The sequence below is a fragment of the Nyctereutes procyonoides genome, unplaced genomic scaffold (genome assembly GCF_905146905.1).
Source record: "Nyctereutes procyonoides isolate TBG_1078 unplaced genomic scaffold, NYPRO_anot_genome, whole genome shotgun sequence".
NCBI lineage: Eukaryota > Metazoa > Chordata > Mammalia > Carnivora > Canidae > Nyctereutes > Nyctereutes procyonoides.
In genome coordinates, this window is record NW_026575122.1 from 32,229,965 (window position 1) to 32,245,906 (window position 15,942).

Genomic DNA, 15,942 nt, shown 5'->3' on the forward strand with positions numbered 1-15,942 from the left:
TTGTAATGATAACCCCATGGCATCTTTGTGATTTATCTGCGTATAACTTCGGTTGTGTCTTAGTGTCTTCTTCCTAAAAGTGAGTGGGACAATGTAAGCAACTCAACATCTGATTAAAGGGATAGATTTTAAATAAGATTCGGTTTGGTAAAATCCTTGGGGCTTTGGAAGTGAAGTTCTCACTAAAATTAAAAAAAAAAAAAGGAAATATCTGTTCTTGCACAAATGTGACATGTAAAAGGAATTATAACTTGATCACGGGTTTTAAACTAATCTGCAAAGACATGTTACCCAAGAATTTTCCTAATTAATTTTCTTTATCTTAAGAGTTTGATATCTCTTAAAATCTACTACAATAGCGGAAGACTGCATTAGGCACAAGAGGTTCTGAGTATTAGTTTCTGTTGTGCTCCTTACCAGCTCTGTGGACTTGGGCAGATCACTGGACTCTGTTTCCTCATCTGTAAAATGGAAATAGTAAAAATGATTTCCCTTGCTCATCTCAAAGGATTGCTGTGACAAACACTAGAAAACAATTTATGGAGAGCTTAATTTATTGGGCCATGCTCTGAGTCATGTGCTTTATATATACTGCATCATTTCATCTTCTCTCCAATATTTTGAGGCAGGCAATAATTTTTACCTATCATACCGATATGGGAACTGAGACTCAGAGAGGTTAAATATGTTGTCTGAGTTCACACACTTACTATCAGAGGAAAAGACCCACACGTGAATGGCAACCAAAATGGCTCTGCTTTATAAAAGTAAGATGACCTAGATAACGTGTCTTCTTTTCCTCTTCCTTTCCTACTTCTTCCATTTTCTCCTTAATACCTCTATCGCCCCCATCCCTTTCTCTCTCTTTGGTAATAATTACTGGTATTATTCATCATATACTCTATGGTAGGGTTGGACTTTGATAAGGAGCAAATCAGGGCTGGCCAAGATGGTAATTGTGGTGGAATCCATAGCCAATGACCTGATTGCCTTTATGCGGTCATTCATTAACTGTATCCTTGAGAATTTACTAAATACCATGACTGCTGGGAGCAGGGACTCTACAAATGAAAATGGTGTGCTTCGTCCCTTGGGGTGAGACACGTACATAGACATCTATACCATGAAGGAGGAGCGATCGTATGTCATAGGAAAGAAATGGATGCAAGAGGAGTTCAACGGGGAAAAGTAATTAATTCCACATAAAGGGATCATGGATCTTGCACCAACGTCCAGGGAAAATAATACCTGGCTTTTTTCTAAACCACCCGAAAAAGTGGGCATGTGGTTATTCAACGTCAAAGAGAGGAGGCGTGGGGGTAGGGTGTGATAAAATTAGGGAGGCAGGTCTTGGGAAATAAGGCAAAATGTCATGTGACAGCACCCCTCCCCTCCTTTAGATACCCACTCAAGAATTTAATTCCTTCAGGTTTCATCAAGGCAAAAGTATTTACTGTAGAATTGTGCACTTGGAGGGGGGAGGAAGGAGATGGAAGGTGGAGGGTGGGAGGACTAGCTCTCATGTTTCACAGATGTTGATTTCAAGTTTCCACCTGGTAACAGCCTGGGGGCCGGGGCATAAAGATACAAGTCAAAACATAGAGACACACAGGGAGAGAATTAAACAGCATCCAGCAAGGGAATTACAAAATCTCAAAAAAAACCTTCCAGTGGCTAAATAAATACCTTTTCTTGTATTTACACTTTCTTTTTTATATTTACTGAAATTTGAAAAGAGCCACATACTCTGTTGCCTTTTCAAAGTTCTGGGCTACATACAAGTGTCGTCCGGGAAAAATCAAAATTTTCACATACAGGCTAAATGAAAATGTGACCAATTTCTAGTATCTGTGTGTTTGATTTAGAAAAATAAAGAGAAACCCAGTGGTTGGTAAACAAGAAAGATGATGAATAATATGAAATGATAATAATAGGAATAAGTGACTTTCTTTTCATATAAATCCATCACTTTCTTCCAGGACACTTTAGAAATCTGTTCAAAATACATAGAAAAACTCCACAGCAGAGTCCTTGGATTTGCACAAACAGCCCAAGGCAAGTAAGCATCTGAAAGAGTATTTTCACAGAAATCTACCCATGTGTTTTCCTGCAGACCACATTTAAAATAACTACAAAATTAATTTCGTTCCATTTGCCAGATTTACATACACATCATGAAAGCAAGAAAAACGGTCATTTCGGAAGTATAAATGTTCCTTATAAACAAGACTCGAAAGGGTGGATAGTGCAGTCAGGCTGGGGGTGGGGAAGCAAACCCTTTAGTTACTGTGTTTTAGGGAAATGAATCAACACAATAAAACAAATTTCAGATCAAGTTGCCCCTCTATACCACATAAGCAGTTTAGAGTCTTAAGCAGATGCAAAAGGAATAAAGCAAATGGGGAGAAAAAAAGGCCGATAAACTTTCTGGCTGCCATACAAGAGACATATCATTACCATATGATCTAATGTGGGTGTCAGCCGGATTGTGTTCATTGAGGGAAACCTTATTTTTTAACTGTGCTATGGAGTAGAAGCAGGAGGTTCTCAACCTAGTGACAGTCACAGAGCAGCACCTACCCCCTCCTCCTTTCCACACCTGCAAACTCTTTTGCTTGGGCTGAATATTTAGTGTAATTACATCTCAGCTTTGAGGGCTCCTGTGGCAAATCCCCGGATTAAAAGGTATGGTTTTCAATAATTGTCCTGAACTCTGCTACAGACTAATAAAACTTCGATCAAGTTGAGAGCAAAAGGAATTATTTGGTGAGAAGCAGAAAAGAAAAAAAAAAAGAAAAAGAAAATCGTGCTAAACTTTTGATAATCTTTATGCAGCATTTTAAACAAGTATTGCTTGAAGACAGAAGTTAAATTTTTGGTAAAATGGTTGAATGCATTGTTTTAGTTCTTTCTGTTCTTGCAAAGATGTTTATTAAAAAAATACTCTAACCTAACACCATGACTATCTATATTGATATATTTTGTATTTGTACTAATGAAATGTTTTACCTCTTTAGAAAGTATTTGTAGAGAAGTTTTCTGGATCAGCAGAGTATTTGTAGTTGGGTTATATATATATATATAATATATATATATTTAAGGATTTAGTTCCCTCTTGGATTCTTGCATATTTTCAGAACTTTTAAAACCTCAGAGATGTGAACTCTGGTGATTAGCTGCAGAAGTCAAATAAATGTATATTTCTACAACCTAGAAAAGAATAGAAATTATCACGAGACGTGAAAATAAACATTGAAAATACTTACGCTACTTATTAAAGATAATCTCACAGTTAGCTACATCATTCCTGACAGAGAAGGAAAAAACCCAGACAGTATTTTCAATGCAAATGAAATTTTATTGTAAGGTACATCACTAGGAAAGGAGGGTGTAGGTTATTTTTCTTGCTAATTTTAAAACAAGGTAACACAATGACCACTGGTTAAGTGGGCTCCCAGTGACATAAATTCCTGTGGGTTTTTCTTTTCCTATTGCTATTTTGACTGGAAAAAAGAACCAAATGTCTTATAGCAGTCCTTATATATGGATAAATGTCATCTACAATGTCTATTTTAAATTAATTATCTTAAAACCTCAATTATTATTGAAGTTTTTCATTCACCTAGTGCTGGGGGATTTTTATTTTGCTCTGCAGTTACAGTTTCATTTATCTCCTGAGGGTTAAATTTTGATATTGAAAATCATACCAAAGGCATAAATGACATCCTACAAATGATCTGAATGATAGAGTTAATTTAATGGGCTGAAGTAGTTTAGGGAGCCAGAAATTACTATTTTTTATGAAACTCTTATAAACGGTGGCAACTAACTTTAGTGGAGTAGTGACATTATACTTAGCAATTAGCATCTAGGAAAGAGTCATACTATTTTTTTTTTAAGAAGGCTTAAAATAATTTCAATGAAATTCAGAAAGTATATTACCTCAGTAATAATCCCCTTGGTTTCTGCAAGGGCAACTGCTACTTATTTGTTTATTTTTCTTATATACTAAGGAAGAAAGGAAATGATTAAGAAATTTTTAATATCAATAGCCCCCATTAATTGTTTTAAGATGCTGGGTCTACAAGTATGATGACACTAATTTAAAAGAAATCATCTCATGGCTGAATTTGTATGAAGTTTCTGGACATGTTATTCTCCAGGACATTCAGGGTTAAAAGACACACACACACACACACACACACACACACACACAAATCAAAGTGATATAAAATAAGTAATGGAAGCTCGAAACTTCTTGCTTGTGTTCAGCTTAAACCAAGAAAAAATTGTGCAGAGAATTTGCACCATTTTAACAAGAGTAAACACATACAAATGATAATATTCCTCTGAGCTAGGAAAAAAATTTCCTTTTTTTGGGTTAGTGAAACAAGCAGACATTTTCTGTCCTGGAGAAAAGTTCACAAAGCAACATCTGCATTAATTCTCATTGCTATTTATTAAATCTGCAATTACTTTGCTTCATTTTTCGTCTAAAATTGTAAGATATTAAATATGCAAGGCTAGCAAACTGTGGTAAACCGTAAACATTGCATTTTAATGTGAAACAGACAGAAAACCACTCCTTTAGATCCAGTCCAAGGGAACAGGGCCAAAACAATAGGGTCTCCGTTAAAAGGCTATGCAGTAACTGAGTGGGAACACACTCCCAGGGAAAACCTGATACTGAATTTAAAGGGGCAGTGTGAATAATAATCTTTGCAGGGTTTTTTAAATGAGAAGCCACATGCTGTATATACGCTGCCTTACACACAACTCAGCAATAAATATAAACTAAGAACAAAAGGGTACAAAATCCAAAAACTTTTTTTTCCCTCTCGAGCGCATCTAGCCAAGAATTCCCAGAAGATACATAGATAGATGCATTAAGGTTAGGGCAAAGTTGTTTGTTTTTTTGTGTGTCTTTGTTTGCTTTTTGGTTTTGTTGTATCGTTGCATGTGTTACAATTGGCAGTTGACTAAAAATCATTCTTGATGTCTAGTTATAAATGTGCAACTTTTTTTTAATAAATTTATTTTTTATTGGTGTTCAATTTGCCAACATATAGAATAATACCCAGTGCTCATCCCGTCAAGTGCCCCCCTCAGTGCCTGTCACCCATTCACCCCCACCCCCTGCCCTCCTCCCCTTCCACCACCCCTAGTTCGTTTCCCAGAGTTAGGAGTCTTTCATGTTCTGTCTCCCTTTCTGGTATTTCCCACTCATTTTTTTCTCCTTTCCCCTTTATTCCCTTTCACTATTTTTTATATTCCCCAAATGAATGAGACCGTATAATGTTTGTCCTTCGATTGACTATAGAAATGATCCCTGAAAGTATAGTCTTTAAATGTGCAGCTTTAATATGATTCTTGTCAGTGTAGGATTCAAAGTAGATGTGGGGAAACAAAAGATAGGATCTGCTCTGTGTTTTGGGAATCTTGAGAGCAGTTTCAGGAGGGTTTTAAAACATATCAAGTCAAAAACAGACTGCTTGTTCTCTACATGATCAACTCCTTTTTGTTATTCTGATCTATTTAGTTCCCTTCAGCCAAACGAACACCAGCTCAACAACCGATGTATGTATCTAATGTGCTTATTGAATGGATGGACAGATATTGTAAGGATTTGTCAAAACTATACTTCTGTTTGTTTACAAAATTGCCCTCTTGATAAAACCAGATAATGTGTAAGTCCTATCAAATCAGTAGGGTTTTTCCATATGTGTTTATTAGAAAATGATCAGTTTGAGAAACTGGCCAATAGATTTATTTTAAAAAATAAATCGTGCTTATACCAAATTGGGGTTTTCTATTTGTTACCTTTCTTAGGCAGGAAATTTGATGTTGAAAAAAGATAAGTTTGAGTTTAAAAAAAATCAGGCTGACTGGTTGCTTGGAACAGACCGAATAACTGGTATTGTTAATAAATTGATGGTCAATTGAGTCATTTATGTGCAAAATGTTGTGCAAGGCCTGGGTACAGAACAAAGAATAATAAGACACGCCCTGAAGGAGTACATCTTCTAGTTGGGGGGACAGACCAAGCATGCAAAACAAATTACAGTATAATGTGATAAGTTCTTTAAAAGAGGTAAGAGCAACGTGCTTTGGGACACAGAAGAGGGAGGAAGCAGCATCCTGCCTGGATGAGCCAGGGAATCCACAAGGGAAGTCCATTATCTCACTCAGTCTTTACAGTCATCTTACAAGGTAGGTATTTTAAATGGCACTTAGCTTTGAGTGTCAGGGTTGAGGTGGGGACTGGAGAAGAGAGGAAATGGAAAGAAAGAGGGCATGAAACATCACTTGGTACCAAATTATGAATGGTCTCATACGCAACAAAGGGGATGTGGACCTTATTGGCAAGCCTTGAGAAGTCAACAGGGAGTTTTCCGTAGGATAGGAATACAGTGAAATCTAATTTTCAGAACATGACTTGAGCAGCAGAGTGGAAGATGACCTGGAGTAGAGGAAATATTCAAGGCGGAGACCACTTGGAGGCTCTTGTTCAGGGAGTGATGAGAAAAGTCCGGACCAAGATAAACACAGTGGCTTCCAGGGTGATTTCTGACACAGGATTTGAAACTCTCTCATGTGTATAGACAAAATTTCATTCGACTGTGCCATGGCTTGTGTTGAATGAGCCCTGGAAATTCCAACCACGGTCTAGCATCATAACGATTTTGCCAATGACCTGACTATGTCCCACACCGTCTCAAATCCCACCCCAAATTCAAGGAATCGGATTTAAATTACATTCAAATTTCTTTTCGTAAGGGAATCCCCTTGCCAGGTCGTCTGTCAGCACCATTCAGATACATTGCAGTGTTGCGCTTCCTAACAAATAAGGGAAAATGATGGTTATTTTATACTTGACCTGCACCCTCCTGAAGGGTGTTCCATATAAGACCTAACCCAGTAAGCAGGCCATGCTGCTCTTCTAAACCTTTCGCTTGTTTCCCAAGGTTCCTTGGCTGTGAAAATACATGAGCTAAACCATGAAGGCAACTATCATCTTCCTCCTGCTTGCACAAGTTTCCTGGGCTGGGCCGTTCCAACAGAGAGGCTTATTTGACTTTATGCTAGAAGATGAGGCTTCCGGGATAGGCCCGGAGGACCGTGCACCTGAAATGCCTGACCTCGAGCTTCTGGGACCTGTGTGTCCCTTCCGCTGTCAGTGCCATCTCCGAGTGGTCCAGTGTTCCGACCTGGGTGAGTAGGCGCAGGCTCTCTCCACCTCCCCTGCTTGCTTCACAGGAGGGCTTCCTCCACCTTCAGCATTTAACTTGCAGTCTCTGCAGTTTCCAAATGTGAGAGACAGCGCCACCTATGGGGCGGGAAAGGAAGGGCGTAGGAATAAGCAGCTTTGAAGTTGGAACTTTTTTTTCTTTTTTCCTTTCTTTCTTTCTTTCTTTCTTTCTTTCTTTCTTTCTTTCTTTCTTTCTTCTTTCTTTCTTCTTTTTCTTTCTTTCTTCTTCTTTTTCTTTCTCAGTGGGCCTCCCATCACTTTGCAATCTCGGGCCAGTACACTTTTTGAAAAATCTTTCCGAACATCATGGGCTCTCTTCTGTAAAATAAAATCTTGAACAAAACAGTGTCTTCTGTTCAGTGATTCCAAAGTGATGGCTTCTTTTAATTCAGTGATTTGCATCCAGGAGATGTTACTTAGATATTAAAACCCAGGTGATGTCTCTCTCTCTCCTCTTGGCTTAGCCCAGATAACAAGAGTTTTGAGCGTTACTGAATTGTAAAGTATGCAGAGCTATCAGAGGCAAAACGAGTAAATTTCTAGAACAAAAATAAATAAATAAAAATTTATCTTTCAAGTACCAAAATACTCCCTTAATCTCTGGGTCTTAGTTTTGCCTTTGCCTTTGGCATTTTGTAAGCTGGCTGTTTATATTATCTAGAAAGTTTCAAAAGCAACCTTTACAACTAAGATATGGTGTAAATATTCAATATAATCACAGGACATATATCCTTAGTGTAACACTGTATACAGTTTGATTTATCATGTTTCAAGAAGAATTTGGCCTGGGAATTCCAAGAGCAATGTGCTCAAAAGATAAATCTCCAGAAAGTTTGAGGCCCCAGCAGATGGGCCAAAGGGGAATGAATGTAGTTGACATGACAGTTGATTTGCATCTCTCTCTCTCTGTCTGCCCCCCTCCCTCTCCCTCTCCTTTTGGCTTACTTTCTTATAAGGAAGGAAAAAGAAAAAAAATCCTCACAGAATGATTCTGCTATGGTGTATTTCCTTATGGAAAAAACTCCACAGTGTGATAGAGTACTTCTTTTAGGAACTCTGTATCTATTCGGATCATGCTATTTAGCAGTATTTTGCAGGAAAATTTGCCACTGACCTCTACAGTTGGGATACACTACATGCTGGAACTCAGGAAAACATAAAACATGTTAAATAGGAACAACTGAAAATGAAACACTTCAAGATTGCTTTTAAAATGCTGACATATTGCATAGCCATTTAAAACCCAGGGGAAAAAAGTGTGTAAGAGAGGCTTTAAAAGGCTACAGGATAATTCCCCTGGCTTCATTCATTCATTCAGCAAATATGTTGATATTCCACAGTGGGTCGGATGTGTTGTAGGCCCTGGCAAGACAGGAACAAGGAAGACAGATACGGTCCTTGTTCTTGTGGGTCTGATATTATATTGGTGGGGATTATTTCTGTTTTAATGGTATATTCACTACAACAGGGATTAGATTGCTCTCAAATTCTGCAGAAACTGTTATAATATCTAGAGATTATCTGAGTTAGTATTATAGGCAGGAAGATCATGGAATTGAAAATATCTACCAAGAAATCACCGCATGATGGGCTGCCTAGTGTTAAACATTTTTAAAAAATTATTAAAATGGCTGAGTTCTTAAGAAATGTGAAGCCAGTTAAATCTCACTTTGCCTCTAGAAACAAGGTTAATAGGATTCGTGACTATCCTCACTACATAGATCACCAACAACGAACTTGGTATTTTTAAGGAGGAAAGGTTTGCCCATTTGCTTCTATGGTTTTATTCTCCATAGATGCAGTTTTACTTTGCTCCCATGATAAATAATGTATAAGACCTGACTCCGATGAAAACTTTTCAGACAGTTTTCTAGTTGTCTTTCATAAAAAAGGCCTAAGCCTATTGCTCAAAACTAAACAGAAAAATCCAGTCTCTGGAAACATCTAGTTCATTGACTTGGGTGTCTCATGATATGGTTTTGTTGATGTCCTTGTTATTATTTTGTTTCATTTATTTTGTGTTGAGGATGAGGAAGTTTCCTTCAGGTTACCTTCTGTCTAAGAGCCCAGAGTGCACACCATTCCTTTAAACAGCTGCCTGACCTTATACACATAGGAAGTCGCTAAGATTGTAGTAATGGCTTGCTTTGGGGAACCCTATAGAATGAAGAGAACTGAGTTCCCATGAGCAATAGTCTCATCTAAGTTACTTTTCCTTTTTACTAAATTCATATTTTATATTGCAAAACATTTTGGTCTGATATTTTTAAAACAGAAAATACATTTCTGAAAAGGAAGAGCAATCTGCTTGGCTTTAAAGAGAACACTATTCACACTTTGCAACTACAATCTAGCTTCTCTTCTTATACTCTTGGAACTCTTCAGACCATGCCATCTTCATCTGCAGAAAAATCACAGCCAGCCTTAGAAATTCTATTACCTGTGTGAGGGGCCTGGCTCATAGGGGACTCTCAATATATATTTTCTATGTGTTGATTATCTGCAGTAGAAGGTAAAGGTATGTCAAAAACAACAAGGAAGGAGAAATGGGCAACCTTATTCATAGGGATGGCAATGCAGTTTAATTTTTGTTTTAAGTTATCTAGTGATGTGATCATGAGGCTTGAATTATTATGAGAAAATGTAATGCACTTTGGGAGGAGATATGTGAAGGCTTCTCTGGATCAAAGGCTCATATTTTTTTAAGGATTATCCTTGCGGGAGCTTTTAATGAGTAGAGAGCAGCTACAGTGTGGAAGCACAGTAGTCCTTTGTCACCTTTTTTTTTTTTAAGTTTTTATTTATTTATTCACGAGAGACACAGAGATAGAGAGAGAGAGAGGCAGAGACACAGAAAGAGGGAGAAGCAGGCTCCATGCAAGGAGCCTGACGTGGGACTCGATCCCAGGACTCCAGGATCACGACCTGGGCTGAAGGCGGCACTAAACCGCTGAGCCACCCGGGCTGCCCCCTTTGTCATCTTATATCTAAACAGTATTTAATAGAAGTAGACATTTCTTACTAAAATGTTTGACTATTTTTGCTGCTAAGAAGTATTTTTGACAAAGTTAAACAACATCGATATTTCATTTTTTTAATTATTTTTTAAGGAATTTATTTATTTATTTATTTATTTATTTATTTATTTATTTATGACACAGAGAGAGAGGCAGAGACACAGACATAGGGAGAAGCAGATTCCATGCAGGGAGCCTGATGTGGGACTTGATCCTGGGTCTCCAGGATCACGCCTTGAGCTGAAGGCAGATGCTCAACCACTGAGCCACCCAGGCGTCCCCAACCCTGAATTTTTTAAATAGTCTTGCATATCTAAGATGTAAAAACAGAAATTGGAATTGAATAATTAGTCCATAGGAAAATTTGAGATGTTCAAGAAGATAAATTGTTTTAGTTCCTCGTTCTAATTTATCAGAATAGTATTATGTATGTGTTTCTGTAGCATGGGGAATTGAGAAAGTAAGCATATTTTCACCTGTCCAAGAAAGTAATGAGTACTCCATAGGTTTTGGCCAAGTCATTTGGCTGAACTTGTTGTAATTTAGTTTGCAATTTGGACCAGAACTTAAAGAGACCCCCTACTTTTTCTTCTTCTTCTTTTTTTGAAATCTGTAGTCTTAAATCATAAGGCGATTTACTCTTAAATGTAGCATTTATAAAAAATAAACACATAAATGTAAGATGAGCAAATTCAGATATCTATGAGTTACCTTAAAATAATAAGCCTATCTTGTAACCTTGTAACTCATTCTTGTCAAATATTTTTGAAATGTCCTAATATTGATCCTGTGAGTGACTGTAGTTCAATGTACTTAGTATCTTGAAGGAAGACAGTTGCCTTACTTATATGTATATTTGGCCCAAGTGTTACCAGATAACCATTCATCTTTGGCTCAAGTGCTACCAAGTAGCATTATTTAAGAGTGACTCCCTTATTGTTGCTAAAAGGCAGATCAATCCTGGCAGGTGAAATAAGCATAAGTAGTTCTTTGACTATTCTTCCAAATTAAAGTAACAGTTACTGATCCATTTCTTTAAAAAATTAATTTATTTGAGAGAGAGAGAAAGAGAGAATCCTCAAGCAGACTCCAGGTTGCATGTGGAGCCTGACACGGGGCTTGATCTCACAACCCTGAGATTATGACCTGACCCAATATCAAGACTCAGACACGTAGCCCACTGAGCCCCTTGATTCATTTCTTATAAGCAAATTTAAAAGGAATTTAAATAGCTTTTAAAAGGATCTAATAGTTGAAAGAACTTGGGCTTTAAAGTTCAAGGCTTCTGAACTCAAGTCCCTGCTTTACCGTTTACTACCTATAAACACTGAAACTTTGAAACTTTCATTGGATCAATGGGAATACATCACATTTCATTAGGTAAGAACAGAAAATACTGGTAAAAGTGTCTACCATACTGTTCTATTTAGTATGCTGTTTCACACAAAGTTGGTTGGTAACGTGAGGCTATTCCTCATAATGTTCTTTTATTTTTCTTTGAAATTAAGAATTTCTGAGAAGTACATGGCCTGTCAAGCTGGATACAAAATAGCATCTTCACTCCCCTCCCTCCTAAAGAGGACCACATCACCTCCAGCTATAAATAGACAGGAATTAGAAAATGCCCAATTATCAAGGAATTCAGTCTTCTCCCAGTACCATTCCTTTGAACAAAGTGGGTTTGATTAAGTGGAGAACAGTGAAACATTTGGCTATTTAATAATCATAAATGATTCATAGCCCTCATATTTGGCTCTCCAGAGATGATGTTGGAAGATGTAACATTTTATTTTGCCATGTAAAAACAGTACAAATAACTACTGGTTCCTAATATGTACCTCATATGGCAAAAGGATATTTTAGTTTTAAAAATGTCTTAGCAAAAAATAAAACAAAACAAAACAAAAAAAAAATCACAACCCTTTACACTGCATAGAGTTCATTTTCTTCTTTTTAATCATTTTGCTTCAACTGGTGAAAATTTTGTCAGTAGCCACCACTTGGGATATGCATGCCATAGGTTATTTCTTATCTGGGGGAAACTGGTTTTCCAGAAGCAGATTTTATTATTATTTTTTATTTAAATTTTTTTAAAAAGATTTTATTTATTTATTTGTAAGAGGCACATACACACACACGCAGAGGCAGAGACATAGGCAGAGGGAGAATCAGGCTCCATGCAGGGACTCGATCCCAGGACCCGGGGATCACGACCTGAGCCAAAGGCAGACGCTCAACCACTGAGCCAACCAGACACCCCCACAAGCAATTTTTATACACAAGGTAAAGGAAACATTAGACTTCCTCTGAAGAAATCAAGTCAGAAGAATAAATTTGGGCTATTTTGTAGAGGGGCAGAGAGAATGCTGGAAGCTCAGTTGCTTTTACAGTTCATGTCTGGCACTGCAGCAGCAGGAATGTGGGGTGAACCTCATGAGGAGCTTCAGATGCATCAAAAGGATGTGCCTAAGACAGAGTGCAGGAAGGAGGTTGTGCACTGAGCATGCCCAGTGGGTTGCCTAAATTAGTATTGGGTAGGGTGGAGTACGGCAAATCTTTAGATGAAGCAAGAGGAATTCTCATGTGACTCAGATGGTGAATGTTCCTGACACCAGGGGTTAAAGACGGGGAGGAGGAAGAGAGGATTCAGACAAAGCCAAAGGAAGCATCTGTCTTCTTGACCTGACTGAGAACTGACATATCCCTGGTTTCCTTCTCAGTCCCAGGAGGGGGAGAGAAAGGCAGCTGTGTGGGATCAAGGCATTTGATCTGACGGCAGCTGTGAGGCATTCTCCTCTGCAATATCATCCTGGCTCCAGACGATAGGATGGGAATAGGTTACCAGAATATCACTTCCCTGGGCAAAAGAAATGCAGGAGACCCTCTAAACTGAGCTTTTCTCCTTCAAAGAAGAGCGCGAAGATTATCCATTCCCTTGAAAATAAGGATGAAGAATTAACCTGGTTTTCAATCCAGTCTTAATAAAAGGAAAAACCCCTGTAGCAACTACACTACAGCACTCAGGATTCAATTGACCCTTGAGTTCATCTGCAGAGGGCTCCGAGGCAATTTCTGCAGCTTGTCTACTGTGCTTTCACTGTAATCTGTATTGGCCTTAATTATTCTATAATAATCAAATGTATATATAATAGTCATTATATAGAATAGTCATTATATATATGGTATATATATAATAGTCATTTAGTACATTTCATCTACTTACTTAAACATTTACTTCTCCTACCAGAAAGGAAGCATAGTGATAACTTATCTTTGCCCTCTACTCAATAACATGCCTTATACCGGGTGCCTACTCCAACATCAATAAATGCCTGATGAATAAAAAGTGGACATAGGTATGACCTAGTGCTTGGGTGAGTGCATAATTCTACAATATTCTTGATTCTATCAAGCTGGAGAATGGAGGGAACATGGCTAACTGGGGATGAGGGGCCATGGAGCTGTGGTACGCAGCTTTATTTGCTTTTGTTTTTTTGTTTGTTTTCATTTTGCTTTGAGAATGACCATAGAACCAGGAAGGCTAAACCTTCCTTGAGTTTATTTGCTGTTGTTTTTTAAAAGGTTTTATTTATTTATTCATGAGAGACACACAGAGAGATTGAGAGAGAGAGAGAGAGAGGCAGAGACACAGGCAGAGGGAGAAGCAGGCTCCCTGTGGGGAGCCTGATGTGGGACTTGATCCCAGGATCTAAGCTGAAGGCAGATGCTCAACCACTGAGCCTCCCAGGTGTCCCCCTTGAGTTTATTTGAAAAGGGAATCAAATTAAGGGGGGAATCTACTATTTCTGAAAGCTGATTCAACTCCCACCACAATCAAATTGCCATTTTTGAAAGGGAAATAGGGTCCCATGCACGCCTTGAACAGAAAGGTTTTTGATAGAGCTGGGATTCCAATATGTAGTGCCATGTGCCAGAAATGAAGTGTATCGCCATTGTCCTAATTATTAAAATGAAGACGAAATTCTAAAAAAATTTGTTGGAAATCAACAAGAATAAATCTTTGAGTTTGGACCCCTGCCACAGAGCAGCAGGGAGGGGGGAGAAAGCATGATGTCTTAGGACAACCTGGCCTTTGTCCAACATGATGTTTACCAGATTGCTGGCATTTGCTAGCAGAACCATGTTATTTATCACTGGGACAACTAGGGAAAAAAAAGGTGCAGTTTTCATTAGCCTTTATTCCAGAGATGATTTTCTGGTAACATCTTAAGTAGAATCTTATTTACTTTAATAAATAATCATATTTTAAAGAAGAAAAATTCCTTTTACAGAATTTGGGGGAACAAATAAATAATTCAGAATAGCCTTGGAAATAATTGCATTTTCATGGAAAGTTTAAAATTATATTAAAGGAGGCTCATTAAAAAATAATTAAATTTAGAAAAGCTACTCTGTTCCTGTTACTGCATCTGAATAAATATTATCTCAAAACTTGGTGACTTAAAAAGATAATTTTATTTTGCTCATTATTCAAGTACAGGAAATTTGAGCAGATCTCAGACTGTTCTCGCTCGGTGTCTCTCATGCATTTCAGGCAGGTGTTGGCTGGGGCCATGGCCGTGGGGAGTCTGGCCTCGACTCCACACCCAAGACAGCCCACTCATAACTGGAGTTGGTGCTGTTGTTGCCTGTGGGCTCAGCTGTTCTGTCATCTGGAGCGCTTCATGTGGCCTCTGCAACAGGGTGGTCTCAGCTTAGACAGGCCTTTTACGTAGCCCATAGCCCCTGGCTGCCCCAGAGCAAGTGTCCCAGAAGAACTGGGTAGCAGCTGTCCAACCTTTCCTGACCTAGCTCAAAAGTCATGCTGTGTTTCTCTTCTGGCCCATTCCATTGAGCCATAGAGGCATTATAAGTCCATCCCAGAATCGACAGGAGGGGAATTTGAATTCATCTTTTGATGAGGTTGGGACAAGTTTGTATTGAATAAGAACATATAAGATGGGAGATATGATAAATGCCATCTTTGGAAAAGCTAATCACCTCCATGCTCACTTAGACTTCTATACAGTTCTAATGAGAAATACAGGTATACATTATGCATTATACACAGAAGGTCCACAGATACTACACGTCCCTGTGAAGGTCATTATTTAACAGTTGCAGACTACTTAAGAGGCCACATCAATTATATTCAAATTAGTTTACAAGTCTATTTCATAGTTACTTCAACTTTCTACTTAAGATTGTAAGAAAGGCATTGAATCATATCTTCATGGCTTTCTTTTCTATTGTAGAATATCTTATTTGAAGCCAGTTTTACCTGGCTAATTGAAATTTCATTTAAAATGCTTAATATCAAGACGCCTGGATGGCTCAGTGGTTGAGTGTCTGCCTTTGGCTCAGGGCGTGATCCCGGGGTCCTGGGACTGAGTCCCTCATGGGGCCCCCGCAGAGAGCCTGCTTCTCCCTCTGCCTCTCTTTGTGTGTCTCTCATGAATAAACACATAAAATCTTTAAAAAAACCAAAATGCTTAACACTTTGCTTTCCATATAGTTTGAGAATGACTATAAAATTCATCAGTTTCAATAAGAATAATTTAGCTAAAATCATATATGGTTAATAAGATCATATATAAAGACAACTTCAGGGGTTTTTATTTAAAAGCTTAAGGTAAAAAAATATACTTAAGGATGAATAATTACTTTTATAGTCTC

The 15,942-nt window shown here is 38.1% G+C and overlaps 1 protein-coding gene across 2 annotated transcripts in view; it reads left to right on the forward strand.

The window, feature by feature from the left end:
- The first annotated feature begins 2,502 nt into the window (after positions 1 to 2,502).
- DCN (decorin) overlaps positions 2,503 to 15,942 on the forward strand; it is a 42,857-nt gene continuing 29,417 nt past the window's right edge. The window contains exons 1-2 of one of the 2 annotated variants that reach the window (XM_055336346.1): positions 2,503 to 2,685; positions 6,966 to 7,212. In XM_055336346.1, coding sequence (XP_055192321.1) covers positions 6,999 to 7,212 — 214 coding nt within the window. In that variant the 5' untranslated portion in view covers positions 2,503 to 2,685; positions 6,966 to 6,998. Of the gene's footprint in view, positions 2,686 to 6,054; positions 6,211 to 6,965; positions 7,213 to 15,942 lie in introns of those variants that run through there. The other variant, XM_055336345.1, reaches the window with a different exon arrangement.